The 17,192-nt window shown below is 42.2% G+C and overlaps 1 protein-coding gene and 1 pseudogene across 4 annotated transcripts in view; both read right to left on the bottom strand.

Moving 5' to 3' along the window:
- Nucleotides 1–647: 647 nt before the first annotated feature.
- The window catches only part of ALDH3A2 (aldehyde dehydrogenase 3 family member A2), a 29,247-nt gene continuing 12,702 nt past the window's right edge, over nucleotides 648–17,192 (bottom strand). For 2 of the 4 annotated variants that reach the window (XM_009236522.4, XM_054535100.2), the window contains 6 exons: nucleotides 16,910–17,051; nucleotides 14,679–14,845; nucleotides 13,150–13,249; nucleotides 6,278–6,513; nucleotides 4,957–5,081; nucleotides 2,580–2,686 (listed from right to left, as the gene is read on the bottom strand). In XM_009236522.4, coding sequence (XP_009234797.3) covers nucleotides 4,998–5,081; nucleotides 6,278–6,513; nucleotides 13,150–13,249; nucleotides 14,679–14,845; nucleotides 16,910–17,051 — 729 coding nt within the window. In that variant the 3' untranslated portion in view covers nucleotides 2,580–2,686; nucleotides 4,957–4,997. 4 annotated transcript variants of the gene reach the window in all.
- LOC112131444 (small nucleolar RNA SNORA31) lies at nucleotides 16,090–16,180 on the bottom strand (annotated as a pseudogene).

Here is a 17,192-nt window from a genome sequence, read left to right as displayed (position 1 = left end):
AACCCCTGTGTGCTCCCGGAAGATACAGGTGCTGTGAGACCCTGACCAGGGCGGTGGCTGTCCATACACTCTTCTTCCCCTTTTCTCCAGTTCTTTCATTCCATCAGCATTTTCACTTATCACAGACTTTGAGAAATACATGTTCTTACTGTACTTTTTCTTCTAGTAGTGACATGATATAAATAAGGGCACAAAACAAGTAGGAACAGAGCACAGCAAAGTCATCACAGAAGCAATTCAAGACTCTATGCCACTGTTTGCCCAAGTATGGTCCACAGTTAACAGGTATTAAGGTAAATGGCTCCGCGGTCAAGGAAGTCTGGGAGCTGCACACACTAGCACTTCAGAGGTTCCGAAGGACCTGGGTCCTTTAGTTTGCTGATGTGCTTTACAAGCCAGTGGTATACAGGACTGGTGGCAGGACCATTTTTTTGTGTAAAATCTTGCGGGATTAGTGTTCTACGAATATGCTTACAGAAACAGTTGTTCTAGATCAGCAACTGGGGGTAGGAGGATGCCACTGGAAAAACCTATTTACTATAGCTACTAACCACCACCCCCAACACACACAGCAGAACATAAAGTTTGAGAAAATCTTCTCAGCTAAGAATTTTAAAATGAGAAAAAAAAAGTTGACAAATACCATCTATGATAAAGACATAAAAGGATTTATAGTTGGGGAGAATTTATGACCAAATGATTGTCTCCAATAGGGTATATCTGAGGTTCCACACCAGGAGCGTCATTAAAATTGATGCCAATTTTATGAAATATGTTCATTTTGAAGCAGATATGTATTAGTAGACAAGCCAATAATTTAAACATACTCAATGAAAATTCCATAGTGCAATTTTATCTAAGGTATTTTATGATTACTCTCTTAGAGCCACAGTTTTAAGCAGCTTTTTCCTAAACTAGGCTCGTTATTAATTTTCAACACTTCATACTATGATGAAGACATCACATACTTTAGACAGTCTTAATAGAACAAATTATTCAACAAAGTTGATTATACGTTCTATAAAGTAAATCACATTCTCTCATTGAGTGAGCTGAGTCTTTTTGAGTGTGGGGACAGAGTCCCTACAGTCAGGAGCTCCAAGGCATAGAATTGCCTGCCCTGCCCTATCCAGCAGGTAACGCTGCGTTTCACAGGCCTCTTCTTCAGCATTGCCCACTCAGCAGAGTACCTCAGGTTGTGACCATGAACGACTGATGAGAGTAACTTCTGACTTGCTCAGGGGATCCTCTTGCCATCAATTCCCTTCAGTATGACCAACTGCAGTGGCTTACTCGCTTCTTGTCCAGACCATCCACCATCTGTCTGCCCCATGACGCTCTCAAACCCCAAAGTCCTAATATCCAAGGCCTCTTTGTCTGTGAGAGGAAATGGTTCCCTCACTTTAAGTTCTGTAGGCTAATCAGAAAGGGATCTCTCTATAGTTTCAAAAAGTGAAATTTTACTTGCACTACAGAAATAAGAAACTTTCAGATTTGTCCCTGAAGACCTACTAACCTGCAACTTTAGGGTCCTGAGAGAGGATTAGTATGTTTATAAGTACTTTTATTACAGTATTTTTTGTTTGTTTCGGAGACAGGGTCTTGCTCTGTTGCCCAAGCTGAAGTGCAGTGGTGCAATCACAGCCTGCTGCAGCCTTGGCCTCGCAGGCTCAATCGATCCTCCTGCTTCAGCCTCCTGAGCAGCTGGGAACACAGGCTCATGCCACCACATCTAGCTAATTTTTATTTTTTGATAGAGATGAGGTCTCACTATGTTGTCCAGGCTGGTCTCAAATTCCTGGACTCAAGCAATCCTCCCGCCTCGGCCTCCCAAAGTGCTGGGATTACAGGCATGAGCCACCATGCCCAGCTACAGTATTTTTTAAATGCCAGTTAGGTTTTATAAGATGTAGAATTCTATAACTCCAACACAAGAATGACAGGTGATGCTTGCATGACTTTGGCAACTAACTTCCAGGAAGCCCTAGGATTTACAAGATGCTTTGAGTGACATTAGTCACAGGAGACTGTTGCAACTAAACAGAACATAGGATGATAAAGAATGAATGAGGAAGAATGAAGACCACTGGTGAGATGGCACTTCTGACCAGGGGCCTACTCCTGGAGGTCAAGTCCTTGAGTCCCATTGGAGGAGGAGTAACCCCTCCCTCCCCCACATAGAGTTTTAGTGCCTGAAACCTCACAGGGAACCAAGATCTAACCTCACCTCTCTGGACTACAGAGGACTGCTGGTAGCCCTGGGAAGTACCAAGCTCTTCAAAGCTTCACACAGTGATGGTGGCAGCAGGGGCAGGAAGTGGGCAGTGCCATTAACTGGAGTGAAGGATTCACTGAGGTCCTGAGACTCCCTTACAACCCCTTCAAAGTTTGTATTTAGTCTAATACATTCTCCTCTCCTAGCTCAAAGCTCAAAGATTTAGATAAGCACAATTTAAGATAGGTTCCCTGAATGCCCTATTAGGGAATGTTGGGATGTGGTTGAAATGGCAACTTTTATTAATGATAAATGGCAATGACTTTTAAGTTTGATCACAGAATGTTTGCATATTTTCTTACTATTTTTGGTATGATTTAAAAATTATTGGTTCATTAACCATTTAAAAGAGGAATAATTCAGTAGAGGCACTAGGAGGTTGAACAGGATCATTCTTCAGTAATATTCAGCCTGGAGAGAGGAAAAAGGGACTCAGTTTACTCAGCTGCTTTAAAAACCTACCCACAACCAGCCTTGCAACACAAGCTCAGCACTGGGACTCAGACACCTCCTGTCTGAAGAGACTCTACATGCACTGTACAAAAAAGGACTACATATCCCTAGGAAGCCTAGGGAGCATGGTTTAGGCTAAAGGATTATGCCCTTCCTCAAAAAACAACAATAACAATAAGAGCGAGACAACGTGATAATGGAGGCTATATTCTGTCCACTGTCAACTAGCTAATGTCAGAGTAGAGACAGAAGATGAGAGTACTAACTTATTATCCTAGCATTTTCAGTAGGAAGCTGAAGTCTCTACGTGGAATTCAAAAACTGGTAAACAATTTTGTTTCTAAAATTCAAAAGTAGTACTGAATTTAATCCTTCCTATTGAAGACTGAGGAAGGGCTGCTGCAATCTCAAGGTTCAAATGTCATATTTAGTTGTCAAAGGCCTAATGAAATTAATCAACATTATATGTTTCTCAACCTTTTAAAACCCACATCTCCCACAATGCCTTCTGTAGCTTATAAGCTTTATTGGAACTTTACTTTGTGTACAGTACTTATGCTCTAAATCCCTTCTAATTCTAATAAGGTAATTAATAAAATCCAAGAGTGTAACAAAATAAGGAAACTATTAAGTACATAAAAGCCATTTCAGAAAAATGTAATTACAATAAATAGACTCTTCAGGTAAATATACAGTGCAGATTCAAAGTCATTTATTTAAAATAAGAGGTAATTTGATAAAAAGAGGATTAAAAGCTCATAAAGGAGCAGAAAAGCAGCAAAGTGGAAAAGAAAACCAAATCTCTACCTAGTTCCAGATTGAATCCAAAGAAATATTAACAACTATTAGTAATGAGAATTGAGCGGGAGGGTTGAAAGTAGCCTGGGGAATCACTGACACCTACTCCCTCACCCTGTAGATGAGCAAGCTGAGACCCAAGGAAGAGTTCAGAAAAGGCCTTGCCCAAGGTCATTGAGCCAGGAATCAAACCACATTTTTTTGTTTCTGCTAAAGGTTTTATATATTGCTGCTTCTTTTATATATTGCTGCTTCTCTAGACCCTCACAGAGAAACATGCCTGCCAAACCGTTTGGGAACTCGAACCTGCCTGGCACACTGCACTGCACCTGAGGGAGGCTTCTTGGGGGTTTGGTAAGATTGGAGAATGCAGACTCAGCCTGGGCCTCCATATTTTCCATGAGGCTAAAATATTCTATCCTAACCAAGACGCATTATCAAACTGAGGAACTGAGGTCTTGGGAAAAGAACAAAAGAGACAGATATTGACCAGAGACCCAAGTAAGCTTCCGATCACACCTCCAGCCTCAGGAAGGCAAAGAAAGTAGCCCCTAAATTGTATACTACACCTTGATTTCACGACATTTGCTGCCATGAATTCCAAAGTCAAACCTTTTTTTAAAAATGAAAACAAATCAAAACTACTTAGTGATTTAAAAAACATATTCTTAAATTATGACATAAAGAGTTCAGTGCCTAGATGGCGACAAGTCCGAATTAGTCAGCTGGCACTTCCCCCAGGAGAGCTGAGTAGAAGGGGAAGAGAAATGAGGCTCACACTCGGCTGCCCTTTTCCAAGAAATGATGTATGCTTCACCTGGACGCAGCTAAGCCATTGCCTCTGCACATTTCTCTTAGATTCCTAGCAAGTCACTTCACCCTTTTAAAATTGTGGATAAGTGGAGTTTTAACACCCTGATACTCTGGGCCCAGGTCCAAAATGTCTAGAGATAAGTAAGTTAAACATTCTTGTTTCTTTCTTTTTTTTTGGAGACGGAGTCTTGCTCTGTCGCCCAGGGTGGAGTGCAGTGGCACAATCTTGGCTCACTGCAACCTCTGCCTCCCAGGTTAAAGCAATTCTCCTGCCTCAGCCTCCCTGGTAGCTGGGACTACACAGGCACGTACCACCACACCCAGCTAACGTTTGTATTTTTAGTACAGATGGGGTTTCACCATGTCGGCCAGGCTGTTCTCGAACTCCTGAACTCAGGCAATCCACCTGCCTTGGCCTCCCAAAGTGCTACGATTACAGGCATGAGCCACTGCGCCCGGCGCATTCTTTTTTCGATAACCCTTAAGCCTCCAACTGTGGCAAAAACAAAACAAAACAAAACAAAAACAAACAAACCAAAAAACAAACCAAAAAACCCTAGAAAACATACCCCAACTTGGCCCACCTTACATATAGAAAGAAAACAAAAAGTTCCTACCTCACTCTTAACAGACAGGGCTGGGTTTTGAAATCTGGTGTTCATCTCTGCTTACTGGACCAACACAGTCTGTGAACTACCAGAAAAATCAACAGGGCCTTTCTCCTCAGCACAGCTTGGTATTTCTGAGAAAACCCAAATGATTTCAAATGCAACTGGTATCTCCAATTCCACTAAGGTTGGGATACTGTAAGACAAGCCAAATCCCTTTCAATTTCTTTTTTTTTTTTTTTTTTTGAGATGGAGTCTCGCTCTGTTGCCCAGGCTGGAGTGCAGTGGCGCGATCTTGGCTCACTGCAACCTCCACCTCCCGGGTTCAAGTGATTCTCCTCCCTCAGCCTCCCGAGTAGCTGGGACTACAGGTGCGTGCCACCATGCCCGGCTAATTTTTGTATTTTTAGTAGAGACAGGGTTTCACCATATTGGTCAGGCTGGTCTTGAACTCCTGACCTCGTGATTCCCCTGCCTCAGCCTCCTGAAGTGCTAGGATTACAGGCGGGAGCCACTGCGCCGGCCCCCTTTCAAATTTTAAACAAAACATAAACACAACTATTACCATTGCCTTTTCCAAGCCCATTCTTCACTGATATGGTCAATATTTTCAATGTTATATCCTCAGTTGAACGGCTGAGGGCGCCACAGACACAATTGCCTTCCTCATTCCATCTTAACTTTAATTACAGATTTCCTCTTTCATCTCAAAATACGCAAACTGCTTTGAGAAGGCAGCTATCATGAAGGCCTCTTTGCAAGCCCATCTCTATAATGACTAATCACCGAAGATAAACTTTATCAGATAGTGAACTTTGGAGGAAAAAAACTCAAGCCTAATAAAATATCCCTCACCAAAGCTGTTAAACCAGAGTTCTTGACTTCACCTCTGTGGTAAGCTGATTTCATGCACACTCAAGAACAAAGTTGTAAGTGACAAGGAAAGTCCAATACCAAAAGGATCAAAGGGCTAACGCTTTGATCAGACAGCTCAGAATTCTGCAATCAAGTTCTACGCTGTTTTAACCTCTTAGACCAGAGATCAGCAAACTTTTCTGCAATAATTTAGGCTTTGAGGGCCATTCAGCCTCTATTGCAACTACTCAGCTCTGTCACCATCCCATGAAAGCAGCTGTGGATGATTAAACAAGTGGGTGTGGCTGTGTTCCAATAACTTTAGTGACAAAAACGGCTAGCTGGCCAGCAGGCTGTGGTTCACTGACCCTGTCTTAGACTCTACAAGTTAATGTAGAGTCCTGCTAGAATATGCATCTGACAGCCATCCAGCCAGGACCAGACAGAATGGCACTCATGGGTAATAGGGACTCACCTTGACAAGCACAGCGGCTACAATACCCAGGAAAGTGAGCAACAGGAGACCAAGTTTTTCTTTGTTGAACCGTTTCAAGAGAAAAAATTTTCCCCAATCCACTTTTGACTGGCTGTTGGGAGGATATCTGAGTTTGTTAGCACCTTCTCTCTTTAAACTTTTTAATAAACAGGGACGCTGATGAGAAAAAGTATCAAAACTATGTTTTCCGTGATAAGCTCCCATCCCACTGGAACCTGAAATAAAGGGAACAGACAAAACAAGCTTCACTGTAGATGATGCAAGCTACTTCTGTCTAACAACGACCAGGAAAGCTCAAATGCACTCCCTAATGCCTGGGAACCCCACTGAACTTCTCTGCCAGCTGAAGTATCTCTTTTCAGGAAGTCCTTACCAACTTCCCTGGAAAAGTCAATGTCCCTGTCAAACAGGATGCTTTCCATGAGCAAGACAAGGACTTGCACCTCTTCTAGAGCTGTGGCTCTCATTTATGCCAGGGACTGTGCTAAGAGTTTAAATCATTCTCTTAAGATAATTCTCACCACAATCCCACTTGGTGAATTATCAGCAGCCTCATTTCCAGAGAGGGAAAGGGAGCTTACAGGGTCAGTTAACCTGCCCAGGGTCACACGGCTGGTAAGTGGCAAAGCCAGAACCCGAACCTGGATCAGACTCTATCTAAATGCTACATGTGCTCTCTTCCCACCATCCCATGTGGCTTCATTCATCCATGGCCCCACTCACCCACTTGTTTTCTCAAAGCCTGTGGAAAGTAAGACAGGGCGACAGGGTTGCCAGCTGGGTGACAATAAGCAAGTGTAAATCTCTGCCCTCCACAAAGCCATGCTCTGTGACAGTTTCTCTAATTCGTTGTGTGTACAACAGACTGACAGGCACAAAGGGGAGCAGTGTGAGCTGGGCAGAGGGAATGGCATGTGTGATGTAAGACACAGGTGACCAGAGGCCAGGGAGCAGTTTACCAAGGCCAGGCCGCAGGAAGGAATCATTCATGAAGCAGGCCTGGTGTGAGAAGAGACCCAAGGACAAGACCATGAGAAACCCTAACACTGAGGGAGGGTAAAGAATGAGGGAGGGGGCCGGGTGCAGTGGCTCACGCCTGTAATCCCAGCACTATGGAAGGCCAAGGCGGGTGGGTCACGAGGTCAAGAGATCGAGATCATCCTGGCCAACATCGTGAAATCCCGTCTCTACTAAAAATACAAAAATTAGTTGGACGTGGTGGCGCACGCCTGTAGTCCCAGCTACCTGGGAGGCTGAGGCAGGAGAATTGCTTGAACCTGGGAGGCGGAGGTTGCAGTGAGCTGAAATCGCGCCACTGCACTCCAGCCTGGGCGACACAGCGAGACTCCGTCTCAAAAAAAAAAAAAAAAAAAAAAAAGAATGAGGGAGGGGCGAGCCAAAGACATAACCAAGGTAGTAAGAAACCGGGAAAAATTTGGGAGGCTGATGCAGGAGGATTGCTTGAGCCCAGGAGTTCAAAGTTGCAGTGAGCTATGATTGTGCCACACTGCATTCCAGCCTGGTCAACAGAGTGAGACCCTGTCTCAAAAAATAAATAAAAAGCAAAAAACTGACATGAAGGAAATTACAAAGTTTTGTTGGAAGATATAAAAGGGCTATATAAATGAAGAGATGATATAACATATTCCCATTAAGACTCCACATTTTAAAGATATAAATTTTTCCCAAAATAATTTAAATCAATTTTAATAAAAATCCTAGGGGATTTCAGAAGGTTTTGTTTGTTTGTTTTAAGTAGGAGGAGGTAGTGATTCCAAAGATCATCTAGAAAAATAAATTTAGATAAGAACAAGCAAGAAAACACCGAAAAACAGTAATAATGAGGAGCTTTTACTTTTAGATATTGAAATAGTACTTTGTCCTAAAGAGCAAACTACTGGATTGGTTGAATATGTGGGTTTTGGAGCCAGACAACTTTGGCTCATTTCTTGGCTTTACTACTTATTAGTTGTCTGTCTCTAAAATGTGTGCATTTGGCCGGGTGCGGTGACTCACATCTGTAATCCCAGCACGTTGGGAGGCTGAGGTGGGAGGACTGCTTGAGCCCAGGAATTCAAGAACAGCCTGGGCAACATAGTGAGACCCCGCCTCTATACAAAAAAAATTTTTTTAATTAGCCAGGCATGGTGGTGCACCCTTGTAATCTCAGCTATTCAGGAGACTGAGGCGGGAAGATTGTTTGAACCCAAGAGGTTGAGGCTGCAGTGAGCCGTGATTGCACCACTGTACTCTGGCTTGGGTGACAGAGCAAGACCCTATCTCAAACAAGAAAAAAAAGAAAAGAAAAGGCATGGATTCAACCGTAGTACCTGGCATACAATAAGCACTTACTAAATGTCACTTATAAAGCTAACTGTACAACTACTGTAATTGAAACTGTGGTACTGGCTCATGGAAAAAACAAACCAGAAAGATAATGCAACCAATGAGAAAACCCGAAGAACGACCCAAACGTGTTTTTATTGAGTACTGATGATATAATGATGATTATTTCAAAAAATGGTGCCAGCATAGTTTACTCTTTGAAAAAAAAAGGCAAATTATTACATCATGCAGTGTATGGCATTCTAAAGTGAACTCCAGGGTGTTTTTTTTGTTTGTTGAGACGGAGTCTCGCTCTGTTGCCCAGGCTGGAGTGCAGTGGCATGATCTTGGCTCACTGCAGCCTCCGCCTCCCAGGTTCAAGCAATTCTTCTGCCTCAGCCTCCCAAGTAGCTGGGACTACATGTGCATGCCACAATGCCCAGCTAATTTTTTTTTGTATTTTTTGTGGAGATGAGTTTTCACCATGTTGGCCAGGCTGGTCTCAAGATTCTGACCTCAGGTGATCTACCTGCCTCGGCCTCCCAAAGTGCTGGGATTATAGGTGTGAGCCACCATGCTTGGCCAACTCCATGGTTAAATGGAAAGAAAAGAAAAGAAGGAAAGGAGGGAGGGAGGGAGGGAAACTACAGATAATATTTATTTTTTTATTTATTTATTTTATTCTTATTTTTTTGAGACAGAGTCTCGCTCTGTTGCCCAAGCTGGAGGTGCAGTGGTGCGATCTCTGCTCACTGCAACCTCCGCCTCCAGGGTTCAAGTGATTCTACTGCCTCAGCCTCCTAAGTAGCTGGGATTACAGGCGGTGCCGCCACACCCGGCTAATTTTTTGTATTTTTAGTAGAGACGGGGTTTCACCATGTTAGCCAGGTGCCTTGGCCTCCCAAAGTGCTGGGATTACAGGCGTGTGCCACCGCACCCAGCCTACAGATGATATTTATATAATAATGAAATAGGGAAAGCTTTTCTAAGCCTACTTTCCAAATCAGAAACCAAAAAACAAAAAGCCACACAGGCTTAGGCCAGATGTGGTGGCTCATGCCTGTAATCCCAGCACTTTGGGAGGCTAAGGCAGGTGGATCATCTGAGATCAGGAGTTGAGGACCAGCCTGGCCAACAAGGTGAGACCCCATCTCTACTAAAAACACAAAAAATTAGGTAGGAGTGGTGTCGGGTGCCTGTAATCCCAGCTACTTGGGAGGGTGGGGCAGGAGAATTGCTTGAAGCCAGGAGTCAGAGGTTGCACTGAACCGAGGTCACGCCATTGCACTCCAGCCTGGGTGACAAAGTGAGACTCTGTCTCTAAATAAATAAACGCTTCAAATCATAGATAAAATTAAAAGAAAAATTAAAATCTGGAAAGGGATATGTGTTACAGATAGGACTGAGGATTTTCTTACTTATAAAAAAGGCTATTTATATACCAATAATAAGGAAAATGTGAACACAGCAAAAATATCAAAGGACATAAATAGAAAATTCATGACAGTGGTAAAAAAAAATTCAAACTCACTAATAATCAAAGGAGTACAAATTGAAATGAGACCCTTTTCTTTCTGTCTAGAAATTTAATAATGGAATAATCCAGAATTGGGGATATAAGGAAGTAAACACTCATATACTGTTCATGGGAATATAAAGTGGCAGAAATCTGCAAAGGCACTTGAAATATGTATCAAAAGTCTTAAAGATAAGCATTTCTAAAGAAAAACCTAGGCTGGGTGCAATGGCTCGCACCTGTAATCCCAGCACTTTGGGAGGCCAAGGTAAGTGGATCTCTTGAGCCCAGGAGTTTGAGACCAGGCTGGCTAACATGGCAAAACCGTGTCTCTACTAAAAATATAAAAATTAGCTGGGCCTGGTGGCACACACCTGTAGTTCCAGCTACTTGGGAGGCTGAGCCAGGAGAATTGCTAGAACCCAGGAGTTGGAGGTTGCTATGAGCTGAGATCACACCACTGCACTCCAGCTTAGGTGACAGAGAGGGAGTCTCAGTCTCGATAAAAAGAAAAAAAAAGAAAAATCTAAACTATATGCCAAAATATTAAAAAGTTTAACTGTTTAGACTTTTTGCCACTGTGTCTATATTACTTTGAGAATTAGAAGAAAAAAGCATTTTTTTCAATTTGGAAAATTGTATAAGCCCTTTTAACAGAGTAATTACACTTGTAGACATTTTTCCTAAAGAAATAATCAGAGATTACATAAAGATACATTATATAAGAATCGTAATACCAAAAAAATTGAAATCACAAAAATCTAATACTGGGAGTTGGTTAAATATGCCACATTCATATGATGGAAAAGTATGCAGTTACTAAAATTATGACATGCAAGAATATTGACATGGAAAAGTGTCACACTATTCTGTCACATACAGGGTAGAGAACAATATATAGTATGATACCTTTTTGAATAGAATATTCAGATGACTGTGTATATGTGTGTGCATATGTGTGCAAGACATATACCAGTTATCTTTACATAGTGGGGTTATGGGTAATATAAATGTTTATTCTTTGGGCTCTTCTATCTTTTCCAAGTTTTCTTAAAAAGCCTGTATTCCTTTTACATTTGGGGGTCAAGGCTTGTTTTATTTTTTATTTTTATTTTTTTACAGCATGGCCACTATAATAATGTATTATATGCCTGAAATTTGCTAAGAGAGTAAACCTGTTTTTTTCTTTTGCATCTTCTTTTTGTATTTTTAATTTTTGTGGGTATATAATAGGTTGCTTGTTTTGTTTTATTTTATTTTATTATTTATTTTTATTTATTTATTTATTTATTTTGAGATGGAGTCTCGCTCTGTTTGCCAGGTTTGAGTGCAGTGGCACAATCTCAGCTCACTGCAACCTCCACCTCCCTGGTTCAAGCGATTCTCCTGCCTCAGCCTCCCTAGTAGCTAGGACTACAGGCACGCACCACCATGCCCAGCTAACATTTGTATTTTTAGTAGAGATGGGGTTTCACCATGTTGGCCAGGCTGGTCTGGAACTCCTGACCTCAAGTGATTCACCCACCTCGGCCTCCCAAAGTGCTGGGATTACAGGCATGAGCCATTGCGCCCAGTCTTGTTTTGCTTTAAATAAGATGGTATAGTCAATGATGCTACAGACTATCTTGTCAAGTAGGACACGGACTGAACCCAAGTCACTTAGATTTGCAATTAGAGGGCAGTGGAGACACCATATGGAACAATTACCGAGTTGATTACTACACTAGCACAGTGGATGCCAGGATCCTATGCGGTGAGCTGGGGAACTAGAGACAACAGAGTCCAATCTTTTAAGCATTTGGGCTACAAAACTATTACTTACTCCAGCCAAAATCCCAGGAGTCATCCTCTTTCATTCGCCGCCTCCTCCAACATTCACTCCATCAGCCAATCCTGCTGCTTGATCCCAAAAATACCCCCTTCCCTTTCCACTATCTCCCCTGCTACCGCCCTCTACAAGCCACCACCATTTCCAATTTGGATCTGGCAATACCTACCGATTTGGCCTCTTCCCACCTGTCCCTCACTCATGTCAGTCACTGTGCTGGGTGCTGGCAATATGTTTACCTCCTAGACAAGGAACTATGGCTATATAGGTCAAGGCTCCTTGGTCATAGGACAAGGTTTCCTTAACCAGGAACAGATGGTCCTGCCAAACTGGTCCATCGCATCCCAGGGAGCAACTGACTTACAGTATTATAAAGGGAGAGGATAGAACAGGGCTTTAAGACAGTGGCTTTTCTGGTTGGGTTTCTGTTATGAGAATGTTTACATATCGGCTGTTTTGTAACAGCTCTAGTAGATAGTAGAAAAGCCTAGGTCCCAAAGGAGAAATAAAAAGCTGAGTCAGTCATCTCACATGTAGGAGAGGCAGGCAGGTCATGTTCTAAAGGGAACAGCAAGGATCAGGTTATGTCTACAAAGCTTCACTTGGAATGAATTTCTTTCTGCCCATCCTCTCTAGAACGGGGGGAGTCCCATTTTACTCAACTCACAAAACAATTCAAGGAGAGGCTGCTCCTCCCAACAAAGGGCTGGGGAATGCAGGTAAGAACTGAGCAGAAAACAAAGGCACATTAGAAAACCCCTCTACCTTCTGTCTGTTCCTGGTATTCCAAACCTTTCATTTGCTACCTCATTAAACACACACACACACACACACACACACACAAAGAGAGATCTTCTTAATTAATTTGAGACTTGATTCTTGGTTCCCAAATCTCCTAAATGTGGCAGGACAACAAAATCAATGAAGTGAACAAAGTAATGATTACAGCTGTGGTCAGTCAGTGCTGCTGACAGAAAGAGAGTGACAAGACATTTGCCCTATGCTGGAGGGGTGGGTGGGGAAGCAGGAATATCAGTCAACTGCGTGACCAGGAAAGGCCTCCCTCAGAAGAGGACAATTAGGGTACGCAACAGCTGGCTATTTCAGCAGCCCGCACAATCCACTCATGAAATGGTGGTGCTTTTGAAATATCCACTATAAGCAGGAGAAAATAAGACTTACCCACTCCTCCAAAGGGGAAAGAGTTGAGCATGAAGTGCATAATGACGTCATTGCCTGTGACACCTCCACTGGATGTCTCATCAATCATCCGTTTGATGAGCTGAGGACAGACCAAAGGTGTCCAGGTCAGTGAAGTTGCCCCTTAGGGAACACTCATGGCCCCACCACACACAGGGCTGTGTGCTCAGTTATGTGCTCAAAGCACACACATTCTGGCTTTGTGTCAGTGAAAATTCTCGAGTTTGGGGACACAATGCCAGATAGACCAACAATCTCAACTGTGGTTAATTTAGCAAAGTGACTGATACCCAACTTCTCAGACACACATCTAGTGCACAAAAGGAGGCAGCTCCAAACCTCTGGGCCTACTCAGCCACAACCTGGAGTTGTACTCCCCAACACAGCAGCAAAAGGCTCTTGGGGACAGCTTAGACTATATTCCAGCTTTAAAAACTGTTATTATTTCTTTCTTATTTCTGCTTTAAATTATAACACATGATTAATAGGTATTATTTAGTCTTTATGAAATGTAAAAATATTTAAGACTTTAGATTTAGCATCCTATTTTTTAAGAAATAAATGGTTGTTTGGCCTAAGGCTCAGAAAAGCACAAGAACACTTGACTAGTAAATGTCATTTCCCTTGGGTGCCAGCTAGCCCTTGACAATTCTTCATGGCAAACGTCAAGTCTGGACTGTAGTGACCTCGGATGACCCACTGCTGGGAAGTGCTCCACACCTGACTTATACCGTGGCCAGCTTCAGGGTTCCTTCCTGCCCACATTATCCATAGTTTTAAATGTCAAACCATTGTTTTGTTAATAACCCAGTCTTTACTGAGCCCCACACATTTGGTCTCACTTCAAATACCTGTAGCTATCTGTATCTCAATAGCCTCACAAGCTCCAAAAGCTGTCACATGACTATCTATACATTACCATCAGAAGCTCTCCAGAAAACATTTGGGCCACTGTCTCTTAGCAGCGGCTGGTCACCTAGTGACATGAATGAGTGAGCCATGCACAAAGTGGCAGAACTGTTCAACCAGGTGATGCAGTTCCACCACTCTAATAAGAAGCTAGCATCATGTGAGAAACTAAAATCCATCATATCACAACCATTTATGTGACAGTGTCAGGGTCTTCATCCCATACAGTGGGTGTGAATGCCATTTTGTGCAGGCTGTTATTCAGCAATGGCCTGTGGATTAACATCAGAAAAGCATTTAATGCTGGCACATATAAGTCTTCCAATTATACAGGAGATGTTTGTGAATCAAAAACCTTGGGACACTCAACCCTGCAGACTCAGATCTAACCCGAGGGAGGAGGGGAATGGATGCTGTGATAACCCCAGAGTCTCATTAACCAAGACAGCAACCTTGGAACACAACCTCACTTAGTGGACTCTGATATGACACAGAAGAAACCATCATTGTTTCATATTGTTTTTTGCATTGTTTTACAGCAAAGAAGGAACACGACTCTTGATAGTTGCTTATGCTAACAAGCTGTTCTCTCTAAAGCTTACCTTATGGTTATGCGAAAATACATAGAGAGCCAGAGGCTTTTCACGTTCATTTATGAAATTTATGGCCTCATCTACATTTTTCACAGGCACTATTGGAAGAATTGGTCCAAAAATTTCTTCTTGCATCACCTTGGTTTTAGGATCAACATCAGTAAGTACTGTTGGGGCTAAAAAGAAAATAAACAAAATGAAAATGCTTCTTAGACAAAAATGCACAACTCTCATCTTACATCTCTTTCATTGGGTCACTTATCCATGCCTTCCCCTCTCCCACCCAAGTCATATCTATTGAAAAATCCTGAGCACGTGGATGAACTGTGCAAATACTCAATGTCTCCAAAGCCTGTGAATCACAACCCTGTGGATACTTGTGCAAACCAAGGGAATGATACACACTCAAATATATCTTTTTCACACTGAACCCTGTTCACAGCCATGCATATATTTAACTGTAGATTATACTTAACATTTTTCTGTGGACAGGTTTTTTTTTTTTTTTGAGACGGAGTTTCGCCCTTATTGTCCAGGCTGGAGTGCAATGGTGCCATCTCAGCTGACCGCAACCTCCGCCTCTGGAGTTCAAGTGATTCTCCTGTCTCAGCCTCCCGAGTAGCTGGGATTACAGGCATGCACCACCACGCCCGGCTAGTTTTGTATTTTTAGTAGAGATGAGGTTTCTCCATGTTGGGTCAGGCTGGTCTCGAATGGACAGGTCTTTCTAGGAGCAAAGACAGCTCCTCTGTGAATCAAACCAATACTATTTTTCTTAACTCGAGTGCTTTCATATATATGATCTCATTAACCTTTATTACAACCCTGTTAGACAGATTAAGAAAACAGACTTAAATGGTCAAAATTCCCTAAGCCTTAGTTCACTGTTCCATCTACCATGGGGAAGAGGCACAAGAAAGGAGGGTGAAACAGATGCTGGGGAGGCTAGACAAAGTGAACCAGCATCTGCTGCCAATGTAAGTCACCAACTAGCAGTACTCCAAAAGATGCTGTAAATAAGAAACTGGCTCATCAACCAAGAGAAGTCATCTGACAATAACAAGTTGGCACTTTTCCTTTACCCCCAGTTTCTAATAGGTTATCTTGGCAATGTGGCTGGGAACAGCTTCTTGCAGCACCACTTTCAGGGGTATATAAACTGCCACTCCAAATCCATTGCCCACATCTTCCTCAGGTCAGAGAACCAATTCGGGCTGAGTGTCTACTTCCTCTGCATAGCCATGCTCAGGTAAGATGATCCCAGCTTGAAGTTAGGGGAAAGTCTTAATTAGTCTATAAGCTAGTCAGGATAGCCCCTTCCTCTTACCATTCATTAGCCTAGAAATGGGCAATGTGGACATGCTGAGGATGGGAGAACAGAGAGGTGAAACAAGTAGAGTCTGTTTTCTCTTTTTTCTACAGATGTATTCCCCAATTCAATCTGGGCTGCCACCAAGAGAGACAGAAGGCACAAGGATTGTTTTCTTTTGCATCCTAGTACAAAGAATCAGGGTTTTTTGATGGTACCACGGAGCCACTGAATTATCTAGCTCAGGAGAACCTCGGGACTGCTAATTATAAGAGAATCAATGCTGCTTATTATTTCATTTTTAAGTTTTGTTTTTTTAAAGTTGATTTTTTTTTTTGGTAACTTATAGCATCTTATCTGATAAAGGGGATAAGTAAAGCTAGGTGGTGCAGCTTCTTTGCCAGACAAATGTGTCTAATTTTTCTGTCACCTTATATGTTACTTTAGAAAAATGTGCTTAACATTCAAAGTAATACATATTCAAGGCAAAGAAGAAAAAGCACAAAGAAGGTACACAAATAATAAGGTCAAGCATGATGGACCAAAACATTATTTCTGGAATGGTACCGTCACTGGTTAATTGTGGAATAGCGGCCAAGCTATTTCCTTCTTTGCGCTGTTTTCCCATCCACAAACTACAGATAATTACATCAAGTTCTATTCTGCTTCTCAGGATTGTTAGGAGGAAAAAAGTAGTTAGGTGTAAATACGAACAACTGGAGCAACGCTGGTGGCGTCATTCAATACATAGAAACACAGACATTTTAAATAGTTTATAACAAAAGCTACAAGTACAGTATACCAGAAAGCAGGATTTAGTACTTTAACAATTAAATGCTATATATTTAATAGTTTTTTAGTGTTAATAAGTAGTGTCAGCAAAAACTGCCAAATTGCCATCTTCCCAGAGGAAAAGGAGAATTTCCATTACCTATGTAGCGTGTGGCCTCATCAGTCTCCCCACCAAAAGCTATCTTTTGTCCTTCAAGCAAACTTAGTATCCTCTTAAAATGACGAAGATTGATGATCCTTTCATAATCAGGAGACTCTTTTATATTTTCTCCATAAAATTCCTATTTATAACAACAGGAGTATATAAATGTCACAAAGACCCACAATTCAATTTCAGTAAGTACAAAATCCAGCCATGCCCCCAAATCAATCTGGTTTTATATCCTCACAGAATCTAACACCCCACCCCTCAAGTAATTTAA

The sequence above is a fragment of the Pongo abelii genome, chromosome 19, assembly GCF_028885655.2.
Source record: "Pongo abelii isolate AG06213 chromosome 19, NHGRI_mPonAbe1-v2.0_pri, whole genome shotgun sequence".
Classification (NCBI taxonomy): Eukaryota; Metazoa; Chordata; class Mammalia; order Primates; family Hominidae; genus Pongo; species Pongo abelii.
The sequence above is the reverse complement of the archived record's forward strand: the minus strand, read 5'-3'. Positions and strand labels throughout refer to the sequence as shown.